The sequence below is a fragment of the Filicampus tigris genome, chromosome 10, assembly GCF_054856515.1.
Source record: "Filicampus tigris isolate MCC_2025a chromosome 10, RoL_Ftig_1.0, whole genome shotgun sequence".
Lineage (NCBI taxonomy): Eukaryota > Metazoa > Chordata > Actinopteri > Syngnathiformes > Syngnathidae > Filicampus > Filicampus tigris.
Window position 1 is genome coordinate 5,558,776 of NC_141226.1, and position 16,225 is coordinate 5,575,000.

At 38.8% G+C, this 16,225-nt stretch overlaps 1 protein-coding gene across 2 annotated transcripts in view; it reads right to left on the minus strand.

Moving 5' to 3' along the window:
• Positions 1 to 4,384: 4,384 nt before the first annotated feature.
• The window catches only part of LOC147140455 (cysteine-rich secretory protein LCCL domain-containing 1-like), an 18,438-nt gene continuing 6,597 nt past the window's right edge, over positions 4,385 to 16,225 (minus strand). The window contains exons 3-15 of one of the 2 annotated variants that reach the window (XM_086043204.1): positions 13,192 to 13,310; positions 10,552 to 10,684; positions 9,736 to 9,851; positions 8,965 to 9,065; positions 8,116 to 8,286; positions 7,967 to 8,027; positions 7,814 to 7,880; positions 7,600 to 7,730; positions 7,461 to 7,504; positions 7,298 to 7,370; positions 7,064 to 7,133; positions 6,281 to 6,414; positions 4,385 to 5,110 (exon numbers count right to left, since the gene is read on the minus strand). In XM_086043204.1, coding sequence (XP_085899330.1) covers positions 5,059 to 5,110; positions 6,281 to 6,414; positions 7,064 to 7,133; positions 7,298 to 7,370; positions 7,461 to 7,504; positions 7,600 to 7,730; positions 7,814 to 7,880; positions 7,967 to 8,027; positions 8,116 to 8,286; positions 8,965 to 9,065; positions 9,736 to 9,851; positions 10,552 to 10,684; positions 13,192 to 13,310 — 1,272 coding nt within the window. In that variant the 3' untranslated portion in view covers positions 4,385 to 5,058. The remainder of the gene's footprint in view (positions 5,111 to 6,280; positions 6,415 to 7,063; positions 7,134 to 7,297; positions 7,371 to 7,460; positions 7,505 to 7,599; positions 7,731 to 7,813; positions 7,881 to 7,966; positions 8,028 to 8,115; positions 8,287 to 8,964; positions 9,066 to 9,735; positions 9,852 to 10,551; positions 10,685 to 13,191; positions 13,311 to 16,225) is intronic. The other variant, XR_015088390.1, reaches the window with a different exon arrangement.

Below are 16,225 nucleotides of genomic sequence, written 5' to 3' on the forward strand. Positions count from 1 at the left end.
ATAGCGTGAGAATGATTGTACTAGTCATATTTAGAAAGTGCCTCACAGTTACACACGCCAGACACTACGCATTCGTCCACAAAAGTAAACGCGCACACACGCCCTTTGGTGTGTGTCAGGCATGTTCAGCTGTGCTCAAATTTCAAACATATTTCAACAACCCCGTAATTACCATGTTGCTTTGACACACACAATCAAAAAAGGTTTTATAGCTATAACTGGCAACACAGGAGTGTGTTGTTAACCCTACACAAAATAACAGCCAGGACTATACTGTATATTCAAATGCTATGAAAAGACCCCTTAGATTTCAATGCATTTAAATCTTGCGGGTTGAGCGCTCCAGCCCTGTAACTAGCAATATTTAAGGGATCATGAGGTGACAGGTAAAGCTGTGATTATAAAATATAGTTATGTTTGGTTTGAGGTCAAGTATTTTGACGGCTTTGGCCCTGGCACTGATTTACTGACGTATTCAATGTATGTGGCGGTTTGCTGAGTAGTGTGGCTCACAAACTCATTTGGGGCCCTTTCAGAGATGTCAGGTCAAGTTGTGCTAAGTTCAAACAAATCAAGGTCAAGGAGCTGAGGTCCCTCTCTTGTCAAGAAACCAGAATTCCAAGCATGGCACCTAGCTTCCTGAAGGTTATACAGACATTATTTAGCATTTCCAATCACTACATTACAAAATATGTTTCAATGTACAATGTGTGCAGGTAAATGTACTATTAAGCCCCTCTCTACTTTGTAGTCAGCCACACGCTCCCCACCCCCCTTCCCATGTCTTGGTGGGAGACATGGGAAGAACTGGACAAAATGTGTCCATTCCAAATCATTGTACTTTACACACATTGCTAATAATTTCCCAAAACGTCCATCAATCTGCACCAAAATGTATGTGGACATCTCTGCTTATGCCCACTACAACCTTTGAAAATATCACAAGGATTAGACTCTCCATGGCTGACTTATAAGAGAATGAGGAAATGAGCAGTTTACATGCAGTAATAGTTGCTAGCCAATCGCAGCGCACACATAGACAAACAACCATTTACACTCACAATCAAACCTAGGGACAATCTAGAGCAGGTGTGCCCAAAATCGTTCCTCAAGGCCAGCAACCCCTGAAGAAGCTTGATAATGATCCTGAGCATTTGAATTAGGCAGGGCAGCGGCCCTTGAGGACCGGAGCTTGACATGCCTGATCTAGCGTGTCCAATTAACCAACCATCCATGTTTTTGGAATGTGGGAGGAAAACCTGAGTACCCAGAGAAAAGCAATGCAGGCATGGGCAGAACATGCACGTCACAGGAACTGGCCCTTCAAAGTAACTGTGAGAAGGAAATGAGCAGACCGAGACAGAACGCTAATTGCTGCCCTGACAGCGGCAGTGGTGTCAGCTTGTTAGCTGTGGCGGGCTAATGGCTGCCTGCCTTTTAAGGTTTAATGGTATATCCTGATTAGCTCAGTGTATTGTCTATACTTAAGTTGGACCAGTACGCAGCCCTGTCTAGGGAAGAGGTTGAGCAATTTTGTAGGCTACTATATGTTGATTACTAGTACTTCAGTTTACTGTCTGTATTGTAAATAGATTAGTGGGCCACTCCCTCTAAATTGTGGGGAAAAAAAGGAGAAACAAATAATTGAAAAAGATGCCAGCCAACAAAAAACATTTGTCCGCTATGTCTAAGAGCCAGTAAAGAACTGTTAATTGCTTGCCTTACTTTGTGTGTCCCATTCGTTCAGCTCTAATTATTTACAAATATGGAGATACACTATTACAGACATTATACAGTGCCACAAAAAAAAACAAAAAAAAAAACTTGCAGGTTCACTCTGAAAAATGACTCCTGGGGGCCGTGTTTGTCACTTAAGCCTGCACACTGAACCTAACCTAACCTGATTTACTTGTGATGTTCATTTTTTTTTCAATCAGAGGAGGAAGCACCTCCTTTTCTCTGTTGTAGCGTGATGTGAATGAAGTAATATCCTGCGATGAAACTCATGCATGGAATGGGAGGGAAAAGAGTCATTTTTCCTGCTATTTGGCAGTAGCACAACTGACCATCAATGAAACAAAATCACACCATTTTTTCTTTGTTTTTAATGTGTTAGTGATAAAGAACTCAATAATTCAAGGCTATTTCTGAACACAAAAACAACTACTATGATAAAATAAAATACACATTACATTTTAAAAAGTGTTTACCGGTATTTTTAGCATTTTGTGTCTCGTCATTAGGGGTAAATCGTTTGGAATAAGATAAAAAAAAAAAAAAAAAGCAACAACAAAGAAAAGGCCAAAAACAAGCAACTAATGCTTAGATTTTTTACTTTGATATGAGGATGAGTGGTGCGGATAATAAACGAATGAAATTTGCTGAATTGATGTCCTGCTTTATTTGCTGAAATCGCATCCAGTATTTTAATGTACTGTATTGCGTAAAATCATCCACAACGGAGGTTTGAAGTTCTATTTGTGTTGTTGTGCCCCAAATTTGGATGAAATCAAAATTGAGGGGAAGTCAACTTTCACTGGTTTCTATTCTGGTAAGAAATCTGAAAAAAAAAACAAATTGATGAGCCAGCTCTCTGCAAATTACTGCATATTTGTGTTTGACTGACACAACGAGTGACTGACTGTTTCATGACTGAGAGGCTGGCTGTTGACCAGAAGTGACCAGTGTTGTTTTCAGGAGTCTCGTACCGGTGGCCACCTCTGCAGCACGCTCTTGTGAATTTTGACACTGCAATGCTTGCCTTTCTTCTGCAGGAGAGTTGGCTGAAGCCCTTAGTTCCTGGATTGTTTATGTGATAGTACATTTAGGTAAGGGGTCATTTCCCGTTTTCGTTTTTCCTGTCTTAATATTGGTCCTGAAAATTCCCAGCTTATATATATACATATGTATATATATATATATATATATATATATATATATATATATATATATATATATATATATATATATATATATATATATATATATATGTATATATATATATATATATATATATATATATATATATATATATATATATATATATATATATATATATATATAAAATTATCACATGCCTACAATTGGACACATACATTCTGGTGATAATCTGTTATGTTTTACGGATGTAGAGTTGTGATAGAAGTTGCATAGTGCAGTAGACCGGTAACCAAGTCCTTAATTGCCTTTATGTATTTTCAGCAAATCAGATGCCATTGATGTTTGCACTTTTATTCCTTTCTGACTAATCAAATGCTGGAAAATGAATTTTGACCGCTCTCTTCCTCTAACTCACTTCATGTCAGTTATGCTTTTAATTATGAAGACAAAGAGATGGAATAGACAGTACGGAGACTCATTACTGTAATCGATTCATTGAAACCATAAAAAAAAAAAAAAAGTGATCGCTGTTTAAATAGACATGTACATAGACTGCACTTTGAGTTATTTTCTGGTCATGAATGTGTGCACCAGATTTGATGTGGGAGGGCCCCGTAAAATAATGGTCGTCAACTTGCTGGAAATTTATAAAGCAACAACCTACAGAGTGCACAAAGTTAATGCCTCTCATTAAACTATATTTACACACAGTCACACACTAATCGATTTGGGAAACAGATTGGAACCAAAAACAGCATCTGTAGTTTTAAAATCTGATGATTGAATGCTTACTCCTGCATACAACATATTTCAATATTTATCGAGTCAGTAAAAGTGTTAGATACATAAGTAGCTGTAACACTGTAAACACTCATGCAAAGGTTAATAAAAATGTACATGCATTCTTCTGTATATGATAAATACAAATACAGTTATTTAATACTCATAAATTGTTGTTTGTTTCATTTTTGAGGTGGAAAATATGTCTTAGAATCAGATTGGGGACCATAGCACCACATTAGAGCAACACTGCTTACACGATTCCCAAGAAAAACATGTGTCATGTGTCATCTTCCAAGCCGCTTATTCTGTACAGGGTCGCAGGAAGGTGCTGGAGCCTATCCCAGCTGACAATGGGCGAAAAGCAGACTACACCCCGAACTGGTCGCCAGCCAGTCGCAGGGCACACACACACAGTCACTGAGCGGGAACCGATCCCACGCTGCCCGCACACAACTCAGGCGTGTGTACCACTACACCATCAGTGACCCGGGCCAAGAAAAACAAACACAAGCATTTAATGTCTCTCAAAGTGATTTTATTGCACACCTGTCATGCACATACCTGGCCAGCCAGGGGTTTATTTGTATAAATCATATATATCATCACATTTTATATATGTATATATATATATATATATATATATATATATATATATATATATATATATATATATATATATATATATATATATATATATATATATATATAAATAAATCACTCCTTGATTTCATGAGATGATGTAAAGTGTGGTGAAAGGATATTACAATAAAGTTACCTCTTATATTTGTTGAACGTTAGAGTGCTTTAGTGGACATCCTGTATTTTTTTTGCAGTTTAACTTGAACTGAATACATGTAAAAGCAGATTTGACAAACTTGATGACTTCATCTGTACAGTACAATTTAAAAAGCTCCGTAGCTAATGCAGTACTAAAAATGAATGTGCTAAATCCCTCCCCTCAGGAAACTGTCCAATCATAACCTTTCATTGTAAGCTACAGCAGATCTTTGAAGTGCTGGATTTTGACCAAAGTTAAAATGTGTGTGAAGTCGTTTTTGGCCATTCGAAATTAAAGTACATTTTAAGGAACTGTGTGGGCAGCATGGTGAGGCAGTAGACTGTACTGTCACCTCACAGCCAAAACCTTCTGGCTGCAAAACTGTGGGTAGCTTTATTGAGTATGTTTTCCTTGTGCCTGACTGGAGTACTCACGGGTCATTCATGAACCTCTTTTACCGAGCTATTAATAAAAACAGATTTAGTTCGGTTCATTTCTGTTTAGTTAGGTCCTGTTACACCTTTCGTATCAGTGGTGAAAATGTGATCTTTTTTTTGTAGGAAAGCTTGATAGCTTGAGTGATGAGTATGTCCTTGGTTATGTTTGATGGTTATATTTCAGATGACAGCAAACACTCTGAAGGCTTTTCCTCCTGCCGGGTTAAGTAGGCTGCAAAAAGCATGAGTAAAGGATAAACAGATGAATGTGAGGCTTGGTCCAAACATTTTACAAGATTACATGAAATGCTTAACAATTCTCAAATAAACTTGAACAAAGACGTTTAGGCAGTGGAAATTTTATCTGACAAATAATGGTGGGTACACACATACATACATATTGGGCTGATTTTGAGTCTGTTCCTCCCTTTCTGATCCAAGTCGGTAAAGGCCTGATTTATCTGATGTATCCAAAAGATTATCCACACCTGTGGTATGGACCACGGACTCTGTTGCTGAGATGCGAAAACTGAATAATAGCCAATTAGGAAGCAAGCTGAAGCTTGTGCTGTTGTGCTGCTTACAAATGGAGGCGCAACTATGTTGAATAGTTTTGTAATATGTCCACCAAGTCATTCGCCAGAGTAAAAATGACAATGTATTCTATCATGTTTATGTTGGATTTTTTTTTCCAAATCAAATACTGTTATCAATCATCACATATCGTTCTTGTTGTGAATATATGAGACTAATATATTACTTTGCAATTCCCTTTCTCAGCCTAACTATTCCATACCATAATGAAACAAATTTCATTCGAGTTGGTTGATTAAATGGTTAAGGGCTGACTGCGATGTACCCGAGAACAGAATTAGCAATAACAGGAAGTCACAGAGAATTGAAACAAAAGCAATTTCTCCAAAACAGCATCCATCCATTATCGATACCGCTTATCATCACAAGGGTCGCGGGCGCGCTGGAGCCTATCCCAGCTGTCTTTGGGCAGTAGGCGGGGGACACCCTGAATTGGTTGCCAGCCAATCGCAGGGCACACAGAGACAAACATCCGCACTCACAATCACACCTAGGGGCAATTTAGACAGTCCAATCATCTTACCATGCATGTTTTTGGAATGTGGGAGGAAACCGGAGTACCCGGAGAAAACCCACGCAGGCACGGGGAGAACATGCAAACTCCACACAGGGAGGCCGGAGCCGGACGTGCTAACCAGTCGACCATCGTACCGCCCTCCAAAACAGCAGTATAGAATTAATATTCTATATTAATAGAATTATGAGCCAATAATCCACAAGTACTTTGCAATTGGATCACTGTTCTCTACAAATCTAAAATACACCGATAGACACCAAGAAAAACAACATGGTCTGGTGGGTTACAAACCTTTCTGAGGTGATGCCATTTTGGGAACTACCGCTGTACTGCCTCCTGCGGTCCACTGGCATCACATCAAGGTAACCTCCGGATTCATTCTGGATTACTCCAGCATGAAGGGCTGCTCGGCAGATACTTGATTTCTAAGGAGATAAGGCAAACATGTTTAAAACAAAGGCTAATTCATTCCCTATGGATCCTATGCAATACTGTATATCTTAGATTAATTGTTCATTCATTGGGATGAGACGTTCTCCTTTTTACTTGAACAATATTTTGTTTTGCAGTACTGATATTTTATACTCTTACAGTTCATATTGGAGTATCCTGATAAACATTCTATCCAAACTACTGACTCTATCATGCTCAAGTACGCACAGCAGGGTACCACATACATGTCACATGATTTCATGCTCATTATGAGAATTGTATTCGGATCATTTAAGGAGCATGCTTAGTTGGCCCACAGTTCATGTTTTTGTGTGTGCGTGTGTGTGTGTGTTTGCACAAGCTGTTAGTCCCCACATGCTGTTAGAAATAGGGCTACTTTCAGAAGTACATTTCTGTGATTTATCAAGTGGATCCACAGACGTATTGTGCGACTCGCAGGATTTTAATGAAGGTGTTTATGTCAATGACTATTTCCATTTCCATTCTTTCCTTTTAAAAGAAAAGTTTTAAAAATAAATAAAAGCTTGGCTAGCATCAAATTGTGTTTGACTGTGGATGTTCCACTGTACCATTGACTTCTCAAATATAGCCCCAGCCATGAACATAATGTGAATGACTTACGTCAGCATAATATTTATTCCCAATGACTTTGGCCTTACTCTCATCAAGGCAATTCTTGGGACAATACAACCTAAAGAAAAAGCCAACATTTACAATAACCAAATGGCACCTTTTCAGAATAGGCATGTTCAGAGTTCTGAGACACACTGCATGAAAAATCTTCCTTGCTGCTTTACCAAGATATCATTTTTTACAGCATAGACTACAAAGTAAGCAAGAGAATAGTTTGGTTACCTTGGACAGTGTCGTACAGGTTTCTTGAAGGGACAGAACAGTGCCACAGTGGTGTCACATGCTACTGCCTTGACTGGAAGAAAAAAGTCAGTCAAAATAACTAATTAGAAGTGATTATAGAGAACAGTGTTTTCGACAAGACATGCGATCAGGTGGTTCCTACCAGGCACGGACTGCACTTTAAAGGAATTTGCGCTTCTGTTCTTCCTGTGACATGAAAGAAAATATCAAGAAAGGACTGCATGGCAACATCACAGAAAAACAAGCAATTGGTTTTGAAAAAAAACAAAAAAAAAACATACCCTATTGATTGAATGCCATTCTTGTAGGATTTTGTGAATTGTTGTTTTCGACCCAGTCTAGTCACATCCAACCATCCTCCATCATTGTCAATAACACCGGCGTGCAATGCAGCTCCACACACACTGGATTGCTGGGTCGTTTACAAAACAAAGCACAAACATCACAACATTGAAGATGTCCTCCCACCACATGCCATTGTTGGTGATCATTTACCATGTCATAAGACGTAGTCCCAACAACTTTTCCGTGTCTGTGAAAGCAGCCTGGTGGACACTCATATCTACGGTTAGGATCAAACACTAGCCAGTATTTTTTACTATTGAATGTGAACTGCGGTGAATTAGTTCCAGATTCATATTCCTCTACCTGTTACATGTTGTTCCTTTGCATCGATCTCTCAGCTTCGTGTCGCAATCCATCTGTTGGCCTGGAAGATCATGTGACCGCGAGTTACAATAACGCCTGCTGGAATGGTCTCATAACTTTGTCTTCCAGTCACATGAATTATTGCTTACACATCTGCTCGGTGCTTATGACCTGGTTTCTGTCCAAGTCCTCAGAGGGTTGTGAGAGGTTTGGATTTTGGGCCCTGGGTTGGGCCTCTCTCTCTCTCGTTGCATCTGGCTCTGGTTCAATGTAGTTGGTCTCCTCCGTCTCCGGCGCAGGACGCCTGTCAACACCTCCGTCTGAAAACAGAGTTGCCATGTTGTGTGGAACTTTTGTTGCTGAAGTTAAAATGTATATGATAGACGTGTTTTTTCTTCTATCATTTGTATGTTTATCTATAGTTCCCGATTACTTTATTCAAGTACTAGGGGTGTAAAGTCCCATCATTAAATTTGGAACCCTCCAATGGCAACCAATAGTAATACCTGTACATGAGAATTGAGAATTAATAAACTAAAAATGTACAAAATTGCAGTTTAGTCTACAACAGAGGTCTTAAATGGTCAGCAGTTGTAAAACATCATGCCGTAAAACCTTGGTTGAAATTCACTATATTTTGAAAAATGTATCAAATTTTTACCTCTGCAATTTTTCTTCATTAACAATTTTGCTGCAGTGTAAGATATGTTTATTCAATTCAGAATTTAATCCCTACATTAATGAATAAAGTTCTTTAAAAAAGTTCTATTAACAAACAAGGCTAAAATTTTACAATGTACACATGCTTCTGCTAATAGAAAATGTGAATGATTATGCTTGTGATTTTACATGGTACAAGTTGAGTATATTCAATTAAATTCACACAATTAATTCCCATACAAGAATATATCCAACAGTTCAAAAAGAATCCCCATGGAGCTTTTTGGAGTTGTATTGGAAAATTCACCCCCCTTAAAACCGTAGTATTATTACCCCACCTTTGTAGCACAGATTGTCCCTGCATCCTCCAGCATAGCTGGCTGGACAAGCAGAGCATGGAGCGCCATACTTGTAAGGCGCATGACCCCACCAGTTTCCTCTAAAAAAATAACAAATAAAACAAAATAAAATAAATAAAACAGACACAAAAATATGATAAAAATATTATTTAAAGCAAAAATGATGAATATTTGAATTACTTTTCAATTGAGTAAATATACAGGTAAATGTGATGCAAAATAATATCCCAATTTTTTTTTTTTTTAATTTTGGGCTCTATTTACATACACAGTGCAAATCTAGTGTAAGGTGTGTTCTAAATCTGCGCAGGGGCGGGCTAGACTATGTTTTGGTATTTTCGCAGATGGACGCAGCAGCTTGGTGCAACCGTCTTGATTTGCCACCAATCAAAGTGGCTCCTCGCATTCTCATTCAAATTGGTGAGCGCAGTCCTCGGCATGGCAAAAGGACAAAATGATTTTCCGGAATATAATAACATCTACCAAACATGTCCATGGAGTGCAGATTTAGTCTTCCTGTGTTCTGATCAAATTCACCAAAATCGCGTGACACTTCCTGCGCCAGCAGTTAGACGTGGTTACAGCAGGCGTAAAGTTTATACCACTTTCAGCCACCAAATTGCCATGTGCGCCAGACGCATGTCAAAGAAAAAAAAAACCTTGGCACCAAGAGTAGTAATTTCCAAACAGGCAAAATGAGGCTTGCACCGGCACGAAAATCAAAATCTGATTTTAGAGTGGAAAACCTACGGTGGTGAGTAGTTGCAGACCAGATAGACAGCTTTAGCCCAGATCATTCCCCACACGTTCATGTTGTAACACACATTGATGGCACAGCCAATACGATTGCTTGTGGCCCACACCAACTGGATCAAGAAAGACATATAAACAAAGCAAATGACTACAGTAGTGCTTGGCTTGGTCAATTATCCAATGGTATTGTCGCACAATGCAATGTACCTATGCCATATGATTTCTGTCAGGCTACTGTTGTTCACAGATTATTGAACACAATAAGTGTATCACATGGACCTCATCGCATATGGGTCTAATTTCTGAATATTTCATATACAGCATTTCTGGACACTTGGAGTGGCACAGTCTCCTGTTTTGTTTAGACTCCCAGTATAGCTCCACCAGCATTTAAGCTGAAAAGACGTTTAGACAGCCAAAATAAATAAAAGTCCTTGAGTAGCTACCCCGTGAATCCAACATTTTTCTCCCTTTTTTTTTTCCTGCAAAAAGGTTCTCTGGTTGAGAGGAGGCTCGGGAAATTAGAGAGTACAGAGAAATATGGAAGAAAACACATCAGACCTCACACAAACACAGTCAAAACGAGGCTAAATAAATCATGTTTGCAAATGTTTGAAGTTATATTTACAGCCAGATTTTTATTGATTTAATTCAATTGTAGTTATTTATGGAGTGCAACAAAAAACACAGGAGTCACCCATAGCTAGTGTGACCATTTTTCAAACTAAATTGAATTCATAATCAGTATTATACAAAGGTCTGTGGTGAGGTTATAATTTAGTCTGACAGGCATGTAAATGTGACCGTCATTACCTGAGTGTAGTGAGTGCAAACAGGTCCTGAACATCTAAAAGGGCAGTGTGGGTTACACTCCTGGGAGTAAGGATAGCTGTAGTACCTCACTTCATCATACCAGGCCTGCACGTGGTAGGTGGGAGGGCGGTCCCTGAGGAGATGGAGAAAGTTTTATGATGCATTACATGAAATCATGTTAATGAAAAATCAATACACTATATTATGTAGTTGCATATTTCCACACAGAGAGGAGTGACTCAAACTGTGCAAGATGAATTGGGGATTCCAATGTGTTTTTTGTGATGAGTGAATGAAAAACAAAATATGGGGACAGACTTAGGTCATTTTAAAGATTGAATTGAAATGAAGGACATAATGCCAGCTTGAAAGGAAAATTAACATACTCGACTTAACTTAAAATACTAAAACAATGCCAAGTGTTATGATGAGTCAAAAGATAAAGAATAAAAATGTGTTTTAAGACAAGGTTTGAAGATGGAAAGATTGGGCTTGCTTTATGTTTCACGGAAGGTCATTCCATAGGGAGGGACCGGCAACGGAAGAAGCTCAATCCCCTCTGAAGCTCCGCTTAGTCCATACTTTCATTGACATTGGAACTATACCAAAGGTTTGGCTATTTTCTGATGCCTCTGTGCACATTTTACATTAAAACAAAGTAGTATCAAAACATGCCCATGAAAATATTACATATCTGTGTCGAGAGGAGGGAGCACTGTACTGTATAAATAAAACAGTGGCCAGTGCTTTGTTACAGCTCTAAGCTTTTATGAAAGGCGCTGTATAAATAAAATTGTATTGTATTGTATTGTACATTGTTTTACAGCAAGCAGCACAGCAATCAGGAAACCATGTTGTATTGTTGCATTTTGCAATAACAAAATACACTGATTATGAAACAGATATTGAGGGAGCCCTGATTAAGCACACTAAACAATGAATTGCCTTATTTTCCATTGAGGAAAGTTTACAAAAATGGCAAATACCTGGCAATAGTCAAACAATCAATAAATAAATTCTTATAACTAAATTCATACATACACTCTCTTGCTGAAGGAAAAGCAACATTGAAATAAATAAACATAAACAACCAAATTAAGAATTTCAGAATGTCATCTTCAACAACTCAGCTCCATGAACTATCCATTGCACAATTGTAAAAAAGCAAAACTAAAAAAACATCTGGATTGCAAATTATTTTGCTTTCATTTCGTTCATTTCAATTTGGAAGTTCTACAGTGGAATCCGGTATCTTTGGACACAAAGCCCCTCTGCTCCGTAACTTTTGTTTTTTGTTTATAATTCGTTGTTTGTTTTTTTCAATGCCATTTCTGCCTTATATGTCAATCGAGTGACAAATTTCACAAGGGATGATAGGAGGGACTGTTATATATATATATATATATTTTTTTTTACTCATTCACTGCCATTGACAGGCAGCTACCTCAATAACATAAAACTGGCTGGCGGTGATTGAGTAATGCTATGCGATCAACCGACACCCCCTTCACGAGCTACTGGTAGCTCACGATCGACGCAATGGGCTCTACATCATCATCTAACTCTGTCTCAATGTCTGTCTTATTATTAGTTTGCAATTTGAAGCTAAATTAGACAAAAAGCAATTGAGAGGAATACACATTTCACAATCCAGTCTTTAAATAAAATGTATTTTAATGGGCTACTGTTGTGGGCTTGCTTGGTTTGTGTGTTGGTAATTAATACAGGTTGACATTTTTGGGTGAATCACAGGAATCCCGCTGGATTCACTCGGAATGGGAGTCAACTTTACCTTTAATCATGAGATTTGGACGGTACAGGGTAAGAAATTGACAGGAGCAGGATTATCCACTAGGGAAAAAAAACATTGGACAGAGATGCACAGCCATTTTACAGTAGCTGCCCTTCAAAATGCGAGCGGAACCGAAGTGGGAGTCATTCTGAACGGAAGCAGGGGATTTTCTTTTTTTTTTTTTTTACTATGGTCGGGATGGGATTTTTTTCTGTGGGAGTGACATGGTACAGGAGTGAAAATCTACCCACACATTTTTAGCTATGTCAGGGGGCAGCCATTTTGTCACTGTGACTGAAAATGACATCACAGATGCTCAGGGCTCAGATAACGATGAATCATGCCTCATCTTAAAAAAACAGGGCAGCCGTGATTGGTCGTTACCTGAGTCCTGAGTAGTTGTGATATAATTTTCAGTCGACAGAAGTGACAAAATGGCCGCCCCCTGACATGGCTTGAATGGGTTGATTAACTCTTATTCCACAAACGCAATATTAGTCAGAATGCGTCCAACTAGTGGGCCTGCATTGAACATTTTCTTAAAAAAAATATGTTTGGGTTGACTTCCACTTTAAGTAAAACTGTTCTACAACCGCCACTGCCAGGTCTTCTTACCTACAGCAACAATTCTTTCCCTAAAAAAAAAAAAAAAAAAAAAAAAAATCCTAACTAAGTAGTATCCCCTCAATTTTTCCAAATACCAGTAATATAAGTGTCTGGCATCTTGCCCTGCATTCCTATGCTCTACTATTTATCTCTACTTAGATGGGTGGGTGGCGGTATGATGGATGAGAGTGTTCTGCCGATATTTTCTAGTGACATCTTCTGTTGGATTGGGGCATACAAACCTGCCCCAGTGTGCGCCAAGGTTCTGGCCTATTTGAGTCAACATGTAGCTTGGTCCATGTTCCCATCGGCAGGTATGGGCCCAGTGCTCGGCGCTTCTCTCTAACTCGTAATCCCACACCTGGTAAAGAAAAGCGACAAAGACAAATTAGTTTTATTTAAATGGTAGATAAACCAAACAAATATATCCAAGTTAAAGATTGAGGTTGAATTGACTCAACAGGTCATTAAGATCAGTCACTAACACAGTAGGCCTACATGTTTTTAGAATTGAAAGAGGCCGTACTAGATCAATTTGTGAAATGGGTATCCAAAAACATTTTTTTTGAAGGGCGGGAAATCATTTTTCACAATACCTATTGCAACAGTCCGTTATTGTAGTACGGTGTCGCACCACATGGAGGCGTCTCTTTGGTTTATTGTGTCAATTGGTCACTTCTTTTTCCTTGAAGTTCTTCAGTAGACTTTTTTTCATGGACTCGGTCGGGTATATCGGACCTCTGTGCTCTTGGGTACCGGGTGCTATGCTGGGGTACTATTGTTTTGTTGTAAATTAAACAACTTCTTGGGGAAAATCACGAAGTCTTTGCTCCTTCGACTAGCCAACAAATCCTGCCCATGGCTATAGTTACCCCCTCAGCTGACACCACGTATATTCACAGGAAATAGTTAACACTAAATTGAAAGATTCATTGGCTCCTACAGTGATGTACCGTAGCTGCATACATCTCTGGCCAATTTTAACACGGTATAGTGAAAACTAGGGCTCTCCTATTAAACACACACAACAGCTGGGATGAAAAGCACAACCCCATCAACTTGCAGTTTTGTGCAGCAGAGGTTTTCTTGAAGTTTTGTTCCAGAAATTGAGAAAAATAAGTGGAACAAGGGAGTCTTTGTTTTGGGTTCAAATGTAATTTATAGTGTTAAAACACTGACAAAAGTAACGATGACGTGTCATATACATGAAACCTATTCAGTTACCTTTACTTTGAAGAAAGCAAAAATACCTCTCATTAAAGGGATACTTCACATATGTAGCAGTAGAAAGTTAATATTTTGTCAGTAATTAATTTGATAACTTCATTATTTGTCATGTACATTTAATAACTTTATAAAACATTTTAAAAATAATACAGCTGGCTGCCATGTTCATTAAACATGTCACTAGATACCTGTCACGTGTATAAACGTTGGAATGTAGACTGTACAATGATATACACACAGCTATGCCACATCTATAGTGTTAGTCCTGAAAGAATGAAGCCATATAATTTCCAGCCAATACTATGAAATTCATCTACCGAGTGAGATTCCACTTTTGATGTGAAAGTGGAATCACCTAATGGGCTTTTGATGGCACAAAATACATTTTGGAGAACGGGTAGACCAGGAAGTGTGGCAGACAGCATCATGTCAGCCACACACGCATGGACAATGCTTTATATGTTCTCCTATCTTACACGCATGAAGGTCAGAGTGCTGCATTGGTCCGGTGTCTCAGTGGCTTAATTTACGAGCGCGTACTTCGCCTGCATTATGGACACAACGCCCACGCTGCCGCCTGCGAAGGGTTGAGAAAAAGTAGATCCTCCCTCTTTAACCAGTCAATTCTATTTTTATGTAGCTATAGGAGCAGGGTACAACTTTGTAACAGCAAAGTGTGGTTGTGCACTCAACAGTATTTTGTTGTTGTTGTTGATGCTTCACTGCAGCGCTTGCTCATGTGTGAAGAATTTATTATTATTATTTTTTTTTTTTTATGTGTGAGGACTCTTTTTGCGCTATATGAATAAAAGTGACTTGAATATACCAACAATAAAATGTATTTCATTCCTATGTATGTAAAACTCTTGGGTGCTGGAACACCCGTTAGAGGCGCTGTAGTTGATTGGCCCATGGTCTACTCCTATGAGCTCACTTTTAATTGGCTTACAGTAAAGTGCGCACTTTAGCGATTGCAAGTATGTGAGGTTTTTTTTTTTCACTTAGATTTACTGCTTGAAGGTAGGAGTGTACACCAGTAAAGTGTACCAACTTCAGTTTTACTCAGTTTTATAATCTGGGTTGGACTGGCATCCGGGAAAATGGTGAGTTCTTGTTCTTTTGATTCGTCTCCATGTTACTTTATGTCATTCCATCTTCAACAGCCCTATCATATCAGTCTGTCCCTAACTTCATACAGTCTATGGGTCTATAATTTGTAGTCCCCGCAGCTCAGTGGTCCCTGCCCGGGTCCTGGTCACAAGGGCTGCGGTGCCTATCGCATCCCACTGCTGCTGCTACTGTATCAAGCACCTTGTCAAACAATAGTCGTCAGTAGTCGTAGTCGTAATTTAAGACAAGAAATACACTGTCCTTCTTTCAATCTTCAACCCAATTTTTGAATTATGGTTCCTTCTTGTGTCAATGTATCTAAAACAAAAACAACAAAACAACAAACACACAACTAAACACAACTAAAATTCCAAGGACATTACCTTTATATGCTAGTCCAGACCTGGTTTAAACAAGAGAGTAAAAATTACTTTCAGAAAATGTGGAATAAAGTGATGTGATATACAGTATTTTTTGCCTTAAACTGGAAGTCAACCCAAACATATTTTTTTCCAGAATACTGTATGTTCTATGCAGGCCCACTAGTCTAAACACGGCATTCTGATTAATAGTGCGTTTGTGGAATATGAGGAATCCACCCGTTTTTTTAGCTAGGTCAGGGGGCGGCCATCTTGTCACTTCTGTCAACTGAAGATGACATCCAAGTTGCTCGGGGCTCAGATAACGAACAATCATGGTTCATGCTTCAGAAAACAGGTGAGCCGTGATTGGTCCTTATCTGAGCCCTGGGCAACTGTGATGTCATTTCCGGTCGACAGAAGTCACAAAATGGCAGCCCCCTGAGATGGCTAAAAGTGGGTGCATTTTGCTGCTTAACTTATATTCCACAAGCACAATATTAATCAGAATGCCGTATTTCAACTAGTGGCCTTGCATAGAACATATTCTGGAAAAATATATGTTTGGTTTGACTTCCGC